The sequence below is a fragment of the Centropristis striata genome, chromosome 20 (assembly GCF_030273125.1).
Source record: "Centropristis striata isolate RG_2023a ecotype Rhode Island chromosome 20, C.striata_1.0, whole genome shotgun sequence".
In the NCBI taxonomy this organism is placed as follows: domain Eukaryota; kingdom Metazoa; phylum Chordata; class Actinopteri; order Perciformes; family Serranidae; genus Centropristis; species Centropristis striata.
In genome coordinates this window covers 5002163-5023088 of record NC_081536.1, presented here as the reverse complement: position 1 = coordinate 5023088, position 20926 = coordinate 5002163, and the positions used below count along the sequence as shown (strand labels likewise).

General features: G+C 34.6%; 2 protein-coding genes across 3 annotated transcripts; one reads left to right on the top strand and one right to left on the bottom strand.

Annotated features, from left to right (window-relative positions):
- The first annotated feature begins 198 nt into the window (after positions 1 to 198).
- sfxn4 (sideroflexin 4) lies at positions 199 to 9219 on the top strand. 2 transcript variants are annotated; one of them, XM_059359667.1, is made up of 14 exons: positions 199 to 416; positions 548 to 613; positions 1406 to 1462; positions 1550 to 1579; positions 3994 to 4048; positions 4750 to 4775; positions 4854 to 4907; positions 4991 to 5053; positions 6101 to 6169; positions 6265 to 6355; positions 7211 to 7326; positions 7419 to 7504; positions 8358 to 8475; positions 8552 to 9219. In XM_059359667.1, the coding sequence occupies exons 1-14, from the start codon at positions 378 to 380 to the stop codon at positions 8627 to 8629; spliced, it is 948 nt and encodes a 315-aa protein (XP_059215650.1). In that variant the 5' UTR covers positions 199 to 377; the 3' UTR covers positions 8630 to 9219. The 2 variants fall into 2 exon arrangements, with proteins under 2 accessions (XP_059215650.1, XP_059215649.1); XM_059359666.1 differs by having other exon boundaries at positions 6098 to 6169.
- Positions 8758 to 19211, bottom strand: dennd10 (DENN domain containing 10). Its single transcript, XM_059359665.1, has 10 exons — positions 19083 to 19211; positions 18949 to 19003; positions 18511 to 18707; positions 17213 to 17292; positions 16971 to 17119; positions 15643 to 15754; positions 14230 to 14330; positions 13991 to 14098; positions 13805 to 13899; positions 8758 to 11729 (listed from the first exon to the last, which is right to left on the bottom strand). The coding sequence occupies exons 2-10, from the start codon at positions 18992 to 18994 to the stop codon at positions 11562 to 11564; spliced, it is 1056 nt and encodes a 351-aa protein (XP_059215648.1). The 5' UTR covers positions 18995 to 19003; positions 19083 to 19211; the 3' UTR covers positions 8758 to 11561.
- Positions 19212 to 20926: the final 1715 nt, after the last annotated feature.

Sequence of the window (20926 nt, the reverse complement as noted above, 5' to 3'; positions counted from 1 at the left end):
TAGAGCATGATATGGCCAGAAATTACAGAAAAACTCCATATTATGGGATGTCCAAAAATTAATTATATGAATTATATGTAAAAAAAAAATAATAATAAAATAAAATAAAAAAAATATTTCATTTTAGATGTCTAAACGTAAAGATACCGATATAAAACAACGACACTTGGATATGACAGAGGTATAATCTCCGACACTTCTGAAGTCCGCGAATGTAGCACACACCCGCCCACAGCTGAACACGTGCTTGAAGGCGGAAGTATTTTCAAAATAGAATTTGACCTCAAAAGCATGAAATACATGCCGGTAAAATGTGTACTGTAGTCGTGCGATTGTAATTTATTTAATTTAAGTTAGTTATACTTCTCATTGTTGTAATGGATCCTAATCTGCTGTTTTGGAAGAGCGAGGGACAGGTAACTGAGCACACTGCAGAGTTTTATTTAACATGCAGAGCATCTTCACTCAGCAGAATATGGCATATTATATCCAGTACTGTAATGAAATTCTGTTTAATTCTCTGATATTTTTCCTTTCCTCGTCTCAGACTCTGTTCAGACGCCTACAGATCTGGTTTGATGTGCTTGATCCAACCTTCCTGTTCTCCTCTGATGTCAGTAGTTACATGCATGGCAACTGTTTTAATTAGAAACTATGTTTATTGCATTATCTAATCTAATCTGAATTATTTTGGATTACTTCTAAACAGTGGTGGAAGAAGTATTCAGATCTCTTACTTAAGTAAAATAACTAATACCACACTGTGAAATTACTCCACTACAAGTTAAAGTCCTGCATTCAAAACTATTTTAAATAAAAGTACAAAAGTATCAGCATCAAAATGTACTTAAAGAATCAAAAGTAAAAAATACTCGTTATGCAGAATGGCCTCACTCAGATTGTTTCATATATTCTAAATATATTATTAGATTATTAATATTATTATTGATGCATTTATGTAAGCAGTGTGTGATTTTTCTCAAGATAGGGCTCAATTTAACTATTTAATATACTGTTCTGAGGTTACAATTGAAATTGAAGTGTCTAATCACTTTAAATTGATCATATTTTTCATGTTAAATCTCGACCTGAAAAGTAACAAAAGCTAAATGTAGCGGAGTAAAAGGTACAATATTTGCCTCAAAAATGTCGTGAATTAGAAGTATAAAGATACATAAAATGGAAATACTCAAATAAAGTACAAGTACCTCAAACTACTTAAATAAATGTACTTAGTTACATTCCACCACTGCTTCTAAATCACACATAAAAATGTTGCACCTTATACTAAAAAACACATCTTCAATGCAAATAAAATGAATTTACAGTTGGTCAAATGTAATGATCCTTTCAAAAACAGTCGTGATGTTTGATGATGTTAAACTGCTGATTGTTTCCTCCTCAGGCTGAAATACAGAAAGCTCACAGTCGTCTTGGAAGTGGAGAGAAACTAAACGAAAAGGTCAGACGATGTTTAAGAATCACTTAGTCATCTTTATGAATCTGCTGCATCTGAATTTAAACCAGTTTGTTTTGTTTGTTCCTCCAGGATGGACAAGCACTGACCTATCTCTCACTTGTAAGTCTTGCAAGAAACACAAAACTGTAAATAACACAAAATTAGTCTCTGAATAAATCAGAATTCACCTTTATATCTCTGCATAAACACCCACTGCTGTAAGGACCGCCTCCCCTTCCTGTGTGATCAAGTCATATTGTAGATGTTTGTCGTAATTTGGCTTTTTGGAAAGACATATTTAGCTTTAAATATTTGTATAAACAGACGTCTAAAATCCAATAATTTGAATTTAAGGCCTTAAAATGTCAAAAATTCTCTTAAAATTTCATAAAATGTTGTTTTTCAAAGGTCTTAAAAATGTATTAACGTTACTTTTATTTAAAACAAATGCATAAACTTCAGTCTCTCTTTTAAATGTTTTGATTTTTGAGGAAGCTATAACATAACTACAAAATGAAACTAAGTAGCTGTGCAGCCCGGTCACAATTTGAGCTGTGAATAAATTCATATACTTTGCAAGTAATTCCAGGCCTCCGATTTTCCTTCATGTCTTTTGTACTTTTTTGCCAGTATGGATGTGAAATGGGTCTTAAATTATATTCATTATGGTCTTCAAAATGTATTTAAAAGTCTTAAATTTTGTCGTGTTGGACCCTGAACAGAACTTTTTCTTAATTAAGAACTGATTTCTATGTGTCGGAGGTGGAGGAGGCATTAAGATCCTTAACTGCAGTTAGAGTTCTGATACTCCACTACACATAAAAGTCCTGCATTCAAAACCTTGATTAAGTATTCTAAGCAAAATGCACTTGTAAAATAATTTATTGAGCATTAAAATGCTTCTCTGTCAGTGTTTTACGATTATATCTGATGTTTTTGGATAAATATAACTGCAGCATTAATGTGTATGTTGAATTTTACTGCTGTAGATGTTGCATGCAGTAGATAGTAGTCGATTTTTGTCAGAAATGGTCAAATTCTGAAATGCCTAAAAATGCTTAAAATGGGTCAATTATACTTTTTTGAAACATAGTAGAGTGTAATATGGCCAGAAATTACACAATATTATGGGATGTCAAAAAATTACCCCCTTAAAAAAAAAGGCATACTATATAGTATGTTGATTTTGGTCAAAAATGTTCATTTTTTAAAATGCCTAAACATGCTTGAAATGGATAAATTATACTCTGTTGATACATGTGGTAATATAATTTTTCCAAAAATAGCGAAAGAAAACACCATATTATGGGATGACCAAAAAGTGATACGAGTGATACTAGTATGTGGATTTTTGTCGAAAAATGGGTCAGTTATACTCTGTTGAACCATATTAGAGCATAATATGACCAGAAATGACAGAAAAACACCATATTATGGGATGTCCACAAATTACCCCCTTAAAAAAAGTCATAGTATGTCGATTTTGGTGAAAAAAGGTGAAACTTTAAAATGCCTAAAAATGCTATAAATCGGTCAATAATACTCTGTTGACACATGTGGTAGTATAGTTTATCCAAAAATTGTGAAAAAACAGCATATTATGGGATGTCCAAAAATTACACCCTTAAAAAAAGTCATAAAATAGCATGTGGATTTTTGTCAAAAATGGTCAAATTCTAAAATGCTTCAATTATAGTCTGTTGATACATATTAGAGCATAATATGGCCAGAAATGACAGAAAAACACCATATTATGGGATGTCCAAAAATGACTCCCTTAAAAAAAAATGTTTGAGGTTGTGCTCATACTGTTTAGTAGTTTAATCCGGTAGTTCTCAACCTTTTTGAGTCGCGACCCCCAATTGAACATGCATGTTGTCCCTGACCCCCGCTCACTGAACACAATCTCACACGCACAGTTCAGATCACCCAAAAAAGAAACAAAATGACCAAAAAAAAGGAAACAAAATGACCAAAAAAGACACAAATTGACCACAAAATGACCAAAAAAAGACACAAAATGACCTAAAAAGACACAAAATGACCTAAAAATGACCAAAAAAAGACACAAAATGACCTAAAAAGACACAATGACCTAAAAAGACACAAAATGACCAAAAAAGACACAATGACCTAAAAAGACACAAAATGACCAAAAAAAGACATTAAGTGACCAAAAAGACTAAAACACATTAACACACGCTGACTTCCAAAATGATTTTGCGACCCCCAGAAATCATCTCGCGACCCCAATTGGGGTCCCGACCCCAAGGTTGAGAATAGCTGGTTTAATCTACAGCGTCATATTCAATTAAAAGAAGAAAATACATTTCCTACCTGTGAGATGTAGTGCAGTCGAAATATTAATGAGTGAATGTATTTAGTTACATTCCACCACTGCAGCGTATGTATATCTTTAAACGTGTCCAGATGTTTGGTCCTCTGCAGGCTGTGGTGCCCAGATGTTGTTATTTGATTTGAAGGCATTTAATGTGCTGCTTTGTGTGTGTGTGTGTGTGTGTGTGTGTCTGTAGTCGTCTGTCCATGCTGACTCTGGAGCTGTTCTTCCAGTCATTTTCCGTCCTCCAGGTACAGTCACATCTCAACTTTCACACATGTTTAACACATTTATTATTAAAAATCACCTTAGAATCCTTCTTCTAATTGCTAAGAAGATGATTACAATCTCCTGTCTGAGCCCGCAGCCCCCCACAGTAGCACAGTGGAGAGAGAAAGTTAAGGATGTTTACTATATGGAAAATCTAACCGCAAGGTTACACTTGAAAACTGATGTATTCCTGACTAAATGGTCCCCAATTATTTCACATTTTATTAACTGATATGACTTTTGATCTGATTGATGTGTTCTATATGTGTGTGTTTTGCTTTTGTTTGATTTATTTATTATTCTTTAACTATTTTATTTTTTCCTCCCTCGCCATTCAAATATGAATAATGAATGTTTGTACACTGTATATTAATCTTCTAGCTTAATGAGCACCTGGAAAAAAGGAAATAAAAAGAAGTAAAAAAAAAATCACCTTAGGACATTCATATTATGTCAAATCAATAAGTATTAAACTGAAATCATACATGATTAAACTGAAATCATACATGATTCTTCAAGAGATTCTACCAGACTAACTGAATTTCCCCTTGGGGATGAATATATAATGTAATTGTAATAATAGTCTATATAATGTATGTTTTTAATGTCTAATTGTATCACTTAAACAATGGATTTGCAAAAAACACACTGATGTTTTCACCTCCTGTTGTTTTCTTTCCAGCTCTGTTCACAATATCAGCTCCTCTGGTACGTTCAGCATCAATCAATATAAACTATGTTCTTGTTCATGGTTGTGAAACTAATATTACCTCTTTTTTTTCCCAGATGATTGCCAGTCTTTTGCCACACAAGGCTGTCAGCCACGCTATGTTTTGGCAGGTATGAAAAATATTCATTATGTTTATTAAAAATACGGTATATTACATGTGGCTATAAGATAACAAAAAAATGCATTATTTCAGTTTTTTGGGCAGACTTACAGCGCTGGGTTCAACTATGCCAACAGAAATTCTTCATCAGAGAAGGTAATATATTTATATTTATGTTTAAATACTGCAGGAATCCTTAATTAACCCTCCTGTTATGTTCGTTTATCAGGAACGGCAATAATGTCCGGGGGTCAGTTTGACCCGGGGCATGTTTAATTATCTAAAAGTGTCAGAAACTTAAAAAAAATCCCAATAAACATTGATTATATTTCATCATTAACTCCATAACTAAACATTTCAATCAATATTTAGTGCAATGGTGTCACAGATCATGATTAAAACAGTGGTGGAATGTAACTAAGTACATTTACTCAGGTACAATTTTGAGGTACTTTGAGTATTTCTTTTTTTTAATGTGTAACTTTATACTATTACTCCACTACATTTTGAGGCAAATCTTGTACTTTTTTTCTCCACTACATTTAGCTGCCAGCTTTATTTACTTCACAGGTCAAGATTTAACAAAAAAAACCCATAATCAATTAAAAGTGATTAGACACTTTTAAAATTTAACCTCAAAACTGTATATTAGGTAGTTAAAGTGAGTCCTGTCTTTACAAAATGAAAGCGCTGCTTACACAAATGCATCAAAACAAATAATCGAATAATATATTTGAATATATATAACAATCTGATTACTTTTGATACTTTAAGTACATTTTAATGCTGATACTTTTGTACTTTTACTTCAGTAAGTTTTGAATGCAGGACTTTTACTTGGGTCCTCGAGGGTTCATAGGATAAAAGTAAATCAGATAAATAGGCTGGACTAAGACCATTAACAGATTTATAAACCAGTAAAAGAATCTTTAAATTGATTATTTATTTTATATTTTCACCTGAAGAAAAAACTGATAGCCTACTAAATTGTTTGCAAACAAAGGCGACCAAATCAAATTAACAACAAAAAAATGCATTTAGGCTCCTACAACGAGTAACAATTGGAATCGAAAGCCAAACACATGTGGATGGCAAAAGAATGAGCCGTCCAGTCGAGTGATTAAATGTTCTGTTTGCCATAAACTCCACCTTCAATCTTCAGTGTGTTTTGCTTCACTGTGTTCTCTTTATCTCCTCCAGCAGGGTCAGCAGACGTCTCTGAAGCAGCTTCTGCTGATGGCTGGAACAGTTTCCTATGCAACATGTGCCGGGGTGTGTACCTCCTGATTGTACCAGTGCCAGCTGTGCCGCTGTAATGCTTCAAGGACACTAAACATTTCATGTTTTTTCCTGTATCTGTTTTTCAGGCCCTTCCTCAATTTTTAATTAACCGACTTGGTGTAACAAGTGCACAGGGTCTGGCTTTCTTCAGGTCCGTATTACCGTTCCCAATATCAGGTAAATTCTCAACTATGAAGAATAATTTATTTTGCATGTCAGATGCTCAGTGGTGGAAAGTAACTAAGTAGATTTACTCAAGTATTCCCATTTTATGTAACTTTATTCTTCTACTTTACTACATTTTGAGGCAAATATTGTACTTTTTACTCCGCTACATTTATCTGCCAGCTTTAGTTACTTTTCAGGTCGAGATTTAACATAAAAACATGAAAAATGTTAAGTCATTACGCATATCTTTCAAATTAAACTTCAGAAGAGTATATTAAGTTGTTGAAATTATCCCTATATTGTTGAAAATTCAACCACTGCCTACATAAATACATCAAACATCATAATCTAATAATATATTTAGAATATATAAAACAATCTGAGTGGGTCCATTCTGCATAACGAGTACTTTTACTTTTGATACATTAAGTACATTTTGATGCTGATACTTTTGTACTTTTACTTCAGTAAGTTTTGAATGCAGGACTTTTACTTGTAGTGGAGTAATTTCACAGTGTGGTGTTAGTACTTTTACTTAAGTAAATGATCTGAATACTTTACAATGGTGGCTATTCTGAAGAATCTAAAACATTCTTGTTTGTTTAACACCTTTTTTGTTTACTATATAATTCCATAAGTGTTCCATCATAATTTTGAGGTCTTTAATATTAATGTACAATGTAGAGAATATAATAAAAACAGAGAAAAACCTTTTCACTGGTGCTGTACACAGGCACAAAATGCTCCATAATGAGCTTATTTTGTTGTATATTGATGAATAGATGATGTATATATTGATTTATAGTAAGTTAACTGATATCAGGTCGGATTTTTTAAACTCACGTATTGTGTGACTCTCTCCAGCTGCTCTGGCCTTCTTCAACGTGTTTACTGTCAGAAGTTTGGAGTCACAAACTGGGATCCAAGTGTTTGATTCCAATGGAAATCCTGTCGGCCTCTCTAAAGCAGCAGGAGAAAAGGTGAAAAAAAAAAAAAAAAAGACGAGCAAAAGCAACAAAACAAGTCTTTTCACTGAAAACTTGCCGTGTTAATATTTTCTCTCTGTGTTCAGGCTGTGAGGGACACGGCGATGTCAAGAGCAACTCTGTTTGGAACAGCCACCGCTGTTCCTAATATCCTGATGTTGTTCTTACAGAGGTCAGTCACTTTTATATTAACTCCTGTTTACCTGGTTAAATCATCAAACTTCACTAATTAATAGAGGTGTGAATCCCCAGAGGCCCCAAGATACGATTTTATCCCGATACTTGAGTCATAATACGACATTATTGCTATTTTAAGCATTTGTGATATGGTATTGCGATACAATATATTTAACTTCTCAGTCTATTTATTTATTTATTAGGATCCCCATTAGCCATGGGAGTAATGGCTATTCTTCCTGGGGTCCTCAAACAGGACACAATCGAAATACATAGTAAAAGCATACAGAGTAACAATTAGAATCTAGAATCTCTGGCAGTTGTTAGAAAAAAACGACAATATTAAATTCAATAATTTACCAAAAAGATGAATACCGATTACTATTTATTATTACATTTTATATTATATATTATATACTGTACTATTATTATTATTATATACCATCTAGTCACTATAGCATTGTTGCCATCATATCATTAGTATAATTATAATTACCATCATCTTGCCAACCAACCTACCAACTGATCTTTTTTTTTTAACTTCTTAAGTGTCCTTGTTCTATTCTGTGTTTTTTTCTATTGTTTTTATTTATGCTCCTCAGTATTTTAGTCTATTGTATTTTATTGTACTTGAATACCGGACTGCTGTGACAACCGAATTTCCCTTCAGGGATGAATAAAGTAATCTATCTATCGATCTATAAGTGAGCCCGCAAAAATGGCGAAAAAATACTGACAGGCTGCCAGAACGCTAAATATCGATACTTTGCGGCCATGAATCAATATAATATGGAGATACTATGCTGTATTGATTCCCCCACCTCTACTAAATAGATTTTCCTTCACAGCACCAAACTTTTCCAGAGGAATCCTCTGCTGGCGTCTCCGCTCCGTTACTTCAGTGGTGTTGTGTGTTTTGGCTTGATGATCCCAATGTCATTCAGCCTCTTTCCACAACTGGGAACGGTAAGATCGAGCATCTTCCTGTCCTCTAATGTCTTCCTTTGTGTGAAACTCAGCTGACATTGATCTTGCTTTGCAGATAGAGAAGGAAAACGTGGAGAAGGAGCTGCAGGCTGCAGTGGATGGCAGTGAGTTATACTACCACCGAGGACTCTAAAGGGACTGTTTCAACCAAAACATGTTGCCGTACCTGGATAGCATGATAATAAAATGTCTTTTTTTAAATGTCACCCGGCTGAAAATGTGGATGAAGCTTTTCTCCAAGTGTAAATCACAAGCAAGAAGCTATTTTTTGATAGTAAATTTATTTAGTTTGAATATTACATGTGTTCATAGATAGGAAATATTACATCAATTCATGAAAATACATTTAGTTTTTAAAGTTCTATGAGCATTTCTGTGTATTGCACTCTGTGTCTGATCTGAAATACTGAGGCACTGAACCATTCTTTTGGCAATGTGGTTGAAAATGTACTCAACTGTAAAATAACAGCGCTAAGTATACATCAATATAAAATAAACCTGAACAGTGAGACACATGTAATGCAATATGGATCAACAGACACGGAAGCACCAATCGTACTTTGATCAGTTTGCAGATTGACGAGGATCTTTTCTATCTATAATCTTTTTTATAAAACTGTGAAAAAGCCTCATACAACACAACACAATTTGCTTGTTTTAAGTCATTAGTAAAATACAAAATGTGGCATTGTTAAAGAAATAAACTCACATGTTGTGCAATGCCTATTGCAGTTGTAATCTGATGCCGTTTCTATCAACAAACGTATTAATTATAATAACTGCTTGTTAAATCTGAGTCATTTCAGCTGCTGTTACTGCTTTTATATATGTGTGTGTATATATATATATATTTATATTTATCTGGGTTGGACTCTTCACAGCATGTACCCAATATTTTGGACAAAGGAGCGAGATTTGCCGTTTTGCACTGTGGAATCAGATGTACCAGCTTATTTATCTCCATTTCACAAAGTTAGAGATAAATATTTTAACTCCTTATTCTCCAACACTACTGATGTTAAAGGACAAGGCCAACTTTGTTTTTCTGAATGTCACCAAATCTCATAAAAAGACCAAAATCAACAGCAAGTAAGTCCATCTGTAAGGGCACAATTTTTTTTTTAATCATGCAGAGAAGTTTCTGGCTGACAGTATTCTGAGTCTGAAGCTCAGGATGCTAAATTCTCTTGTCTGGACACAAATATGATGCCCAATAGACTGAAGATCATTAAACTGGCAGGCTAATATAATGTTGCTGAGTCGGAGAAGAGGGTCAAACTTTGAGTGTTGTTTACAAACCACAACTGACAAATCCTACTTATCCTGTCTTTAATACTTTGACTCTCCTCCTGTCTGTGGCTCTTGGCTCAGTCATGGAAAAATTATTAGACCACCCTCGTTTTCTTCAATTTCTTGTTCATTTTAATGCCTGGTGCAACTAAAGGTACATTTGTTTGGACAAATATAATGATAAAAAGAGTTTAATTTAAGAGCTGATATCTAGACATTTTACATAACCAAAATCATTATCAAGAAAACCATGAAAAATGAACAAGAAACTGAAGAAAACAAGGGTGGTCTAATCATTTTTCCATGACTGTATATACTTACATTTAAAAAAGAAAAAGGAAAATTCCTAATACAGCCGGGCACTGTCATTTTTTAAAAAAACAATGTGAAATAAGAGCAAATAGTTCACATGTTTTTTGAACTATTTATAATTATGCATACAGTTATAAAACCACTTGAACAAGGTTAGGGTAAAAGAACAGGGTTCGGCTTAAAAACAACTACTTCCACACTGAAATATGGGTGCAGCTAGGGAGGTTGATTCCCAATAACAATATTAACTCTTGGTTTAACTTGAGACAGAGTCTGGGGTTTATGCAACTCATCCACCAGCACTTGCACTCTTCGTATTACGTCTGTTACTATAAGTCAGCTATTCTCAACCTTGGGGTCTCGAGATGATTTCTGGGGGTCACCAAATCATTTTGGAAGTCAGCTCTGTCTCCACTGTGTTAAAGTGTTCATGCATCAATTTGTTTAAGTCTTTTTTTGGTCATTTTGTCTTTTTTTTTTTTGTCATTTTGTGTCTTTTTTGATCATTTTGTGGTCAATTAGTGTCTTTTTTTCGGTAATTTTGTGTCTTTTCTTTTTAGTAATTTTGTGTTTTGTTTCTTTTTTGGGGCATTTTGTGGTCATTTTTTGTCTTTTTGTGGTCATTTTTTGTCATTTTGTGGTCAATTTGAGTCCTTTTTTGTTTAATTTTATGTCATTTTTTGGTCATTTTGTGTCTTTTTAAAAAAAAATCATTTTGTGGTCAATTTGTTTCTTTTTTGGGTAATTTTGTGTCTTTTCTGACAAATCCCAAAGTATCAAGTTCTTACTTTCCAAGGAGTCTCTGGCTTGAAGCTGACTGTTACACACTCAGGAGGTCAGAATGGACCTTTAAACTGATAGCAAAGGACTTAGATTAAAAGTAACAATAAAATATAAAAAAAACCATATAAATGCAACGACAGAGAGATGTTTTAGTTGTTGTCTGCTTCATTATTTGTCCGAAATTCGTCTTGACAACATGCATGTTTAATTGGGGGTCGCGACTCAAAAAGGTTAAGAACTCCTGCTCTAAGTGTCTAATATTGCAGCAGACGGGTTTACATTAGAGTTGATGGAAAGCCTGATGCGTCTCATACAGATGTGTGTGTGTGTGTGTGTGTGCGTGTGTGTGTGTAAGACACCGTGGGCTGGACATAGTGTTGAAGGTGAGACTGGGCTGGATACACAGATTACTGATTGGATCACTTCATTGTTGGTTTTGGTCTTTTATACACAACCATATAACTCTATGATAAAAAACATCCTTGTGTGTTGCACAGTGCTAGTGACACGTTCCTACCTTACAGATTACTGTGAGAAAGAGTGTTGTGCACAGTCTCATGATCACAGTGAGAGTGTGCACAAGCCTTTCATTATCCCAACACACACACACACAGAGCAGCACAGCCAGAGTCCATGCTGCTGCTGCTGCTGCTGCTGCTGACAGTAATGTCAAGTGTCTTTTATATCCGTAAGAGTTGCTCTGCAGCTGCCAAATGAAAGAGGAAGTTCTCTGTGGCCGGAGGGAAATGATGCTGCTTTAGACCTTCCAGTGTGATCTTTGAGTCTTCACACTCATCAGCCAGAGCCACCAGGTTGGCGAGGATCTCTTTAGTCTTGATGGAAATATCCTGCGAATTAACGAGTGGCTGTCATGTTAAATTCAGGACGATTCAGGTGGACTGAACAACAGTGGTGGAAGGAGTATTCAGATCCCTTATTAAAGTGAAAGTACTAATATCACACTGTGAAATGACTCCACTACAAGTAAAAGTCCTGCATTCAAAACTTACTGAAGTAAAAGTACAAAAGTATCAGCATCAAAATGTACTCAAAGCATCAAAAGTAAAAGTTCTCGTTTTACAGAATTGACCCACTCAGACTGTTTAATACATTCCAAATATATTATTAGATGCTTAATATCGACGCATTTATTAATGACGTCAAGGTCAGGCTCATTTAACTACTTAATCCACTGTTATGTGGTTAAATTTATAAACATGTCTAATCATTTTAATTGATATATTTCTTCATGTTAAATCTGAACCTGAAAAGTATCTAAAGCTGTCAGCTAAATGTAGCAGATTAAAAAGTACAATATTTACCTTAAAATGTACAAAAGTATCAGCATCAAAATGTACTTAAAGTATCAAAAGTAAAAGTACTCATTATATAGAATGGGCCCACTCAGATTGTTTTCACTCAGATTATTATTATTGATGCATTTATGTAAACAAATTTTAACTTTCTCAAGATAGGGCTAATTTTAACTACTTAATATACTGTTATGAGGTTTAATTTAAAGGTTTAATTCAAAGGTTTGTACACTTTAGCAGTGGTCAAATTCAAGCATTTTTCAAGGACTTTCAAGGTAAATTTCCAAGCTTTTCTAGTTTCTTACACCTGTTGTAAGTTGGATGTTTTAGATGAGTACTTACATACTAAAAGGGAGATTTCACTACCATACCAACAGTGATGGTATTACACTTTTAAGAGGAACGGTCTTCATTTCAGATAGGCTACTCATTATTTTTTACATTGAACATGTGATTATCTATAGTCTATAGATGGATATAGTCAGATTGCAAGAGAAATACAGTAAGAATTTCAAGCATTTACAAGCACTTTATCCAAAATCAAAGCACTTTTTAAACCTTGAAGATACATTTAAATTCAAGCATTTTCAAGGATTTCAAGCACCCTGCTAATCACTTTAAGTTTATCATGTTGTTTTAAATTAAATCTCCACCTGAAAAGTAACTAAAGCTGTCAGCTAAATGTAGCAGAGTAAAAAGTATGAAGTTGCATCAAATGGAAACACTCATAATTGTACTTAAGTACAGTATTTAAAGAGTAAATGTACTTAGTTACACACAGAAATACAAGAGTATTAATTTGAGCAAAACCAGCTTACTGTATCAAACCTTGCTAGCATGAATTATTAGGTTTAACTTTATCCAAAACTTATTTAAACACAAAACACATATAAATATGCAAGATAACTGTGAAAACTAACCTCATGCCTCTTCGGGGGCTAAAACATAAAACATTGAACTCCATGGCGTTATCTTTACAGTTTAATCTCACTTGATTTAGTTTTACAATAAATAAAAGGTCTCTTTTCGTCCTTTCAAAATAAAAGCGTCCATTATCAAAACAGGCGTTTATGTAAATACATATATGCATATAAACTGTTTTGATAACGGACGCTTTTATTTTGAAAGGACGAATAGAGACTTCCTGTCGATCGTCAAACTAAATATATACAGTACAGGCCAAAAGTTTGGACACGCCTTCTCATTCAATGTGTTTCCTTTATTTTCATGACTATTGACATTGTGATTCATCAAAACTATTAATGAACACATGTGGAATTATGTACTTAACAAAAAAGTGTGAAATAACTGAAAACATGTCTTATATTCTAGTAAGCAAAGGATGGTTACTTTGAGGAATCTAAAATACAAGACATGTTTTCAGTTATTTCACACTTTTTGTGTTAAGTACATAATTCCATATGTGTTCATTCATAGTTTTGATGCCTTCAGTGAGAATCTACAATGTAAATAGTCATGAAAATAAAGAAAAACGCATTGAATGAGTAGGTGGGTGTCCAAACTTTTGGCCTGTACTGTACTATATCTTTTATTTTAATTCTACATTCCACCACTGCTGAATAGACCTCTGTGCTCCGGGGGAGACTCACCTTTATGACCTGGCTGTCCGACCTTTCAGTGTCCTCTGCAGACTGGACGATCAGGTGGCCGACGTCTTTGTGCAGCTTCCCCATGGCCATGGCCTCTGTGGAGGGACACTTCACATCAGTCTCACAGTCTTTCAAGAATCAAAGCGCTGTTTGAAACACTCTGCGCTCTCTTTGAACACACTGTACCTTTGGCACTCTGGGACACTGTGATGACACTGTCTGGGAGGTTCACGTACACATCAAACAAGTCCGATCTGTTGCTCACTTCCGGATCTACAAATCCTGCTACATATCCTGCGGGGATATGAAACATATTGGTGCATAAATAATTCATTTCCCCACCGTGAGATCACAGTGCAGATGGTGGCTAATCACCAGCCGCGAGGAGGAGAAATCAGAGGGAATAAAGCAGGAGGCAGCCTCACCCGGACATTTCTTGAGATCCTCCAGTTCAGTTTCAGTCAGGTGCACGTACGGGTGCAGGATGGACCAGTCCTTCCTGTGCCAGGTCAGAGTCGGCAGAACTCTACAGGGTGAAAAGTAGAAGGAGTGACAATGTTCTCCACTACAAAGGGTTAATTTGTGTGCATGTGTGGTTGTGGGAGTGGGTGCACATGTGTGAGTAAGTAAGTGTGTATGTGGTGAATATGGCATAGCTTGTCTACCTGCACTCTTCAATTAATTTGTAATTGATTTTTTTTAAATTGTTTGTTTGTTTTGTTTTGTTTTTTAACTGTAATTATGTATATCCATTGTGAAGCAATGGATATGCCTTGTGCATGAAATGCGCTCTATAAATAAAGTTTAATTGAATTGAATTGAATTAATTCCATCAAATTATATTAAATATTTTTAATTTGAGCCTTAAACGCACTAGGGATGGGTGTTTGGAAGAAACCTGCCAACTCCAGCATTTATAAAGTTAACGATCAATTAATCTTTATGTTTTTATACATAGTCCAGTATGTATAAAAACATGCATACATGGGCAAATAAAAGATATAGTATATATTTAGTTTGACGATCGACAAGATGTCTCTATTCATCCTTTCAAAATAAAAGCGTCCGTTATCAAAACAGGTTATATGTGTATATCAGGCATGTCCAAACTATTCCAGAAAGGGCCACGTGGCTGCAGGTTTTACTTTCAACCAAGCAGAAGCACAACATGCACAAGTCATTCAATCAACTGATCTGAGGGTTTAAACAGCTGATCATTTGAATAAGGTGTGTTCTTGGTTGGAATAAAAATCTGCAGCAGCATGGCCCTTTCTGGAATAGTTTGGACATGCCTGGTGTATATGTATTTATATAAATGCCTGTTTTAACGCTTTATTTTGAAAGGACGAAAAGAGACCTTATGTTGATTGTAAAACTAAACCAAGTGAGATTAAACTGTAAAGATAACATCAAGGAGTTCAATGTTTTACGTTTTAGCCCCCGAAGAGGCATGAGGTTAGTTTTCACAGTAATCTTGCATATTTAAATGTGTTTTGTGTTTAAATAAGTTTTGGATAAAGTTAAGTCTAGTAATTCATGCTAGCAAGGTTTGATACAGTGAGCTGGTTTTGCTCAAATTAATACTCTTGTATTTCTGTGTGTTTTATAATTGTTATTGCAACTTTCAGTTTGCAAACTGTAGCTTTATCCAACTTAATTCTCAGCTTATCGGCTTATTGACGCTCTGCCGTGTTTCAGTTCAGTGATACTGATACTCAGTCAGAGATAAAGTTCAAATTAAAAAATACACAGATCGATTAAAAATTCCACGTGATCGACCAAATTCTTAACAACCATTCATCGATTATGGAGTAATAATTCCCATCTCTAAAATGCACCTTGTAAACTCCAACAGTGCTTCAATCCGAGGGTGATGGACAACGATCCTCTTCTTCAGCATGAGAGCCGTGTACAGGATGATGGTCTCCATCCCAAACTGAGACACCACGTCTGTCGGTGGAGAGAAAACGCAAACATGGAGGAAAACTGCATGAATCACTTTTACTCTTACATTGTGTTTCAAGTGCATTTTTGTGAACCACAATCATCTTTAGTTAGTCATCAGATCATTAGAAGGAAAATATCACCTTCTCAGCTCTAAACAATGTTTATTTCGGGGTTCAAGGTTGCTTTTATTGTTTCACTACAGAGAAAATTGTAATCGACTATAATGGCACAAATCATAATCACCATAATTATGGTCAATATCGAGATAAAAATTATTTGACTCGATTGTTTATCGTCTTTGGAAACATCATGCATTTATTTACATTTTTTAGGCCTTCTGTATTTTTTCAATCATATCTCTTATATTTAATATATTTTTTGTGTTTGTTTGTTTTCCTGAGAGTACTTTGCATTGACAGATATTGCACATTGGAGAAAATATATTTTAGCATGTTAAAAAGGTTTAATAAGTTGTTGCATGTAGTGAATAAATAGATTTAAATATATGCAGATATATACACAGTATAGTATAAGTGGCATATGACAAATACAGAAGGCCTTATATGGACGGATGTTACAAATATAGTTGATATTATACATTTTGATCCAATTTATTTTTTATCTACTATATATTGCATTTTAAGGGTTTTTCAGTAGGATGGAGAAAAGTACTAGTGTTGCACCATAGTTAATCTTATTTACATATGTTTATAAATGTATGTATAGGTCTTATTTTTCTATATTCTTATTCTGTTTTTTATATCCATGTGTTTGTATCTTTAGCTGCTGTGACGACTAAATTGCCCCACTGCGGGATGAATAAAGTCAAATCTTATCTCTTATCTTAACATAAGTGCGCTTCCACAACCTACTGAAAACAACGAGACAAATATTAAAATCAATAAAAATAAATCATACCACATCAGATCAGGTGTGTGTAGTAGTGCACTGCCACAACTCAAAGCTCCTAAACAAATATTAAACATTTCTGTAAACTATATTCAACATATTCAAGTGAGACACTCAGTGAAAATTATGCAGAAAAAAGAAAGAAGAAAAACTCAGAGTATCATTAAGAAACGGAATGCAGCACGATAATAGTTTTATCTCGTTTATCTTGTTTTCATTATCGCTGGAAGCCTAAATCAAATTAAAATCACAACTGGATTAATCGGCCAGCCCTCGTGAGCGTTCCTGTTCAACAGCTGTGATTTCTCACCTTTGACTGAACCGGCCAGGAACGCTTTCCGAGCGTCGTAGTCCTTAATTAGAAAAGAGCCGTTTTCATCACTCTGGCAGATTCCTTTGGTGAGGACGGTGACGTAAGCCTCCATCATCTTCACCGGGCTGCCGTGTTTGATGTACATCCTGGATAACAGACGGAAACACACCGCATCAATGAAAAAAGGAAAAAAGAAAAGAAAAGTGTAGAAACGGTGGGATGTGAGCTGAACACTGTACCTGCAGAGGATTCTACTGAGAGCTGCATACTTCTCAGGGTTGAAGTCTTTTGCTGTAACAACTATTGAGAAATGAGTGACCTGGACGGGAGAAAACAGAGACGGATTATTTTCATTATTGATTATTCTCTCCATTAATGGTGAATAATAATAATCAGTGTTTCCCAAAAGCCCAAGCTGACGTCTTCAATAGTCTTTTTTGTCTTCAATTCAAAGATATTTTGTTAACGGTCATTCAGAAAGCAGAATCTGGAGTCAGAGAATGTTTACGTTTTTTGTTCAAAAAATACTTAAACTGATAGAAATAGAAATAAGTCATCTAGCTATAAATGAGTAAACACATGAAAATAACTTTTCTTCTTCAAACAAATTTGACAATGGGATTTCAAATATTAAAAGATTGTTGGTTTACACCAGATTATTCAAATTAAGCATTTTTCAAGGAGTATATTCTGATTTAAGCACATTATTTACCTTGAAAACAATTTCAAACTTCAAACCCCGAAAAAAAAATCAAGATGTAAAAAGTGTATAGAAAAAATGTGGCTTAAAATAAAAATAAAAAGTACATTTATGACAGCTTTAACCAATACACAGCACAGGTGCACAGAGAATATGACACCTTGAATAAAATAACAGATTTCTCTAACGTAAGTACACAAATGTATAGCATAGGTCAAGTTTTTCCCAGATATTTTAATGTGTTAAAGGTGGGGGAAAAAATCGATACAGTATAGTATCACGAAATTTTGCGTGGAGTTATAATGTCGATTCATGGCCGTATTTTTGCCATTCTTGTTTTATTCCGGAGGCTGTAGCAGGCTCACTTCTAAGAGTATACTGGAGATACTGGTATCATATGAAACTAGAAGATCTAAGGAATCTATAGGCATGTCAGGAAGTTGTCGATATAATGCTGCAAAGTTAGGCCTTTTTTAATGCTTCATGGTGATTTTTTAAAGCGGTCAGGTGACCTCTGACATCATGCTTTCTCAGTGAAAATAGGTTCTCTGGGTTCCCACAAGTTGACTCTCATATTGGAGAAATAAAAAGACTGAAGTGAAATGAATGTACTGAGAATTTTCTCTTGTTTGACAAAACAATTCTTGACTGAATTTAATTTTTTGGGACACAAAATGCAGTTAAAACAGTTAAATCGCAATATATTGTATCACAAAACGCTTAAAATCGCAATAATATCATATCGTGACTCAAGTATCAGGATAAAATCGTAACGTAGGGCCTCTGATGATTCACACCTCTAGTGGAAAAGTGACATGTTATCCCTTTACACTGTACCTTGTTCAGAGCTGTGGGTTCCTGCACCTCCACTGTGGTGATGTAGTACCAGGTGCGACAGAACTGACCGAACACAAAGGTGTGAAAGTCCCGGCTGTCCTGTGTCAGACAGCACTTGCTGAGCAGGACTTGTCTCAGGTCTGAGCCCACGGAGGGGTAGCACCAGACCCACAGAGTGTCTCCATTCACATCTTTCTCTGTGCAGAGAAAATTAAAAACAACATATATGAATCAGAGCATAACAGAAGGTGGACTTCCTGGGACTAAAGCTTCATCACATGAGGGGCGTTCAGGAACCCATGCATGACATGCAGGAGCCAATGAGGGACATGGAGCTCTGCTGAGGAGACACTTTGGGTCACACTGACATCACGTGATTGTCCTGCAACTTCGCTTCAAAAATCAGGAACAAGAAATCAGCAGTAAACTGAACCTTACCGATTAATCCGACGCTTAACATAAGCTGCGTTTCAGTTGCTGCCATATTCCATACCTGCAAGAGTTCAACAACAAGTTAACTGGAGACAAAACCAGCAGCTCCCTCTGTGGACACTGATGTGATTGTGTTGTACCTCGAGAGCTCCTGCTTCGTCCAAAAGTGCAGAATGCGACGCAGGAAATATTTAATAAGACAGAAACTGAGTTGGAACTTGTCAGTGGCCTGGGTGTGATTTCTGCTGTCAAGAGACTTTCATTTCTTTGCGAAATCTCTTCCTTCTTCCGGGACAGAAGGAGGAGACACGCTGCTGACAGCCAATCAGAGCTGGCGATACTTCCGCGCTGATGCTGCGTTCACGGGTGTTACGGAAATTAAACAACTATACATAATTACTTCACGAATACCTACAGGCATGGTAAAAAAAAAATATTAGACAAGCCTTGTTTCCTTCAATTTCTTGTTCATTTTAATGCATGGTAGAACTAAAGATACATTTGTTGGACAAATATAATCATAACAACAAAAATAGCTCATAAGAGTTTATTTTAAGAGCTGATATCTAGACATTCCCATGGTTTTCTTGATAATAACCAAAATCCTTGTCAAGAAAACCGTGTTTTTTTAAATGACTTTTTTTTTTTAACTGAAAAAGATTATCTTAATTACTTGCGTTATATAGTTTGTGGATTAAACCTTTTTGTAAAATTGTATTGAATTTATATGATCCTTTTTTCTTCTTCTCTCCTTGTTATTTTATGCTGGTTTGAATTGTTATTAGGTATGTTACACAATGAAAATGCAAGTTTGTTATTTGCAGATGATTAATAAAGGTTAACAGAGACATAAAACCATGTGAGATGCAAATAAATAATGACCCTACACTTCTGATTGGATCAGTTTTTGTTGTTGTAAAAAAGTAATCTAACTATATTTTGGTTATGTTTATTTATGTAATTACTTATTTATTATTATTTGAATAGCACAGGCTCAGTTAAAAGTAGGGATGTCATGATGGTTTTTTTTTAACGCGGTCTTTCCATTTGGATTATCTGTTGATAATCTAATCCGCAGCTAAGTGGGAAGGACACACGGTTTGATAGTTTACATTTAACAAGAGTTACCTGAACACACCATCGGTGGAGCGCATACGGGAACTTTACGCACCCGGAGTTGCCAGGTTTGTTGAAAACCGTTTGTACGTTCTAGGACGCTATTTCTTTGATACTAGGCATATTTATTCAAACTTTTATTCGAAGTAAATGATATAGGTTTAGGCTATTCAGAACAGGTCGACCTACCTTATTCCACTCACTTATTTCTTTTGATACTTTATAATTAACACCAGTGAGTTACAGGCATTATATATGGTAGAAAAATAATACTGGGCTCAGTCAAAGTGTTTAACAATGTTTATTTTATGTGCCAAAATCATTTTAACTGTATAGTCTGTATTATTATATAGTATATTTTAAAATGACATACTTATGTTATCTTAGGTTTATGGATACTCTATATTTTTCTTTTTCTTTAAATACTACACACCATATGTGTATAACAATTACCCTGTAGATTTGTAGATCCTATGCGATTAACTATTTAATTTGCATTTTTGCTTTGTTTTCATCTTTATTTACTTTTCGACTCTAGAGGTGCTGTAACAGGTGAATTATTATCTCTGTTTAACATATGTCCACATAAGGCCTATATCAAGCCTTCTGTATTTTTCTATATTATATATGTCATATTCCACTTATGCCATACTGTGTATATCTCTGCATATATTTCAATACATTTATTCATTGATGTTCATACTACTACATGCAACAACTTTTTAAACCTATTGAACATGAATATCTGTAAAATGCAAAATACTTTTCAGGAAACAAACAAACACAAAAAATATATATTAATAACAAATGTATGTCTTATTTTTTATATTCTTATTCTGTCTTTTATATCTATGTGTTTGTATCTTGA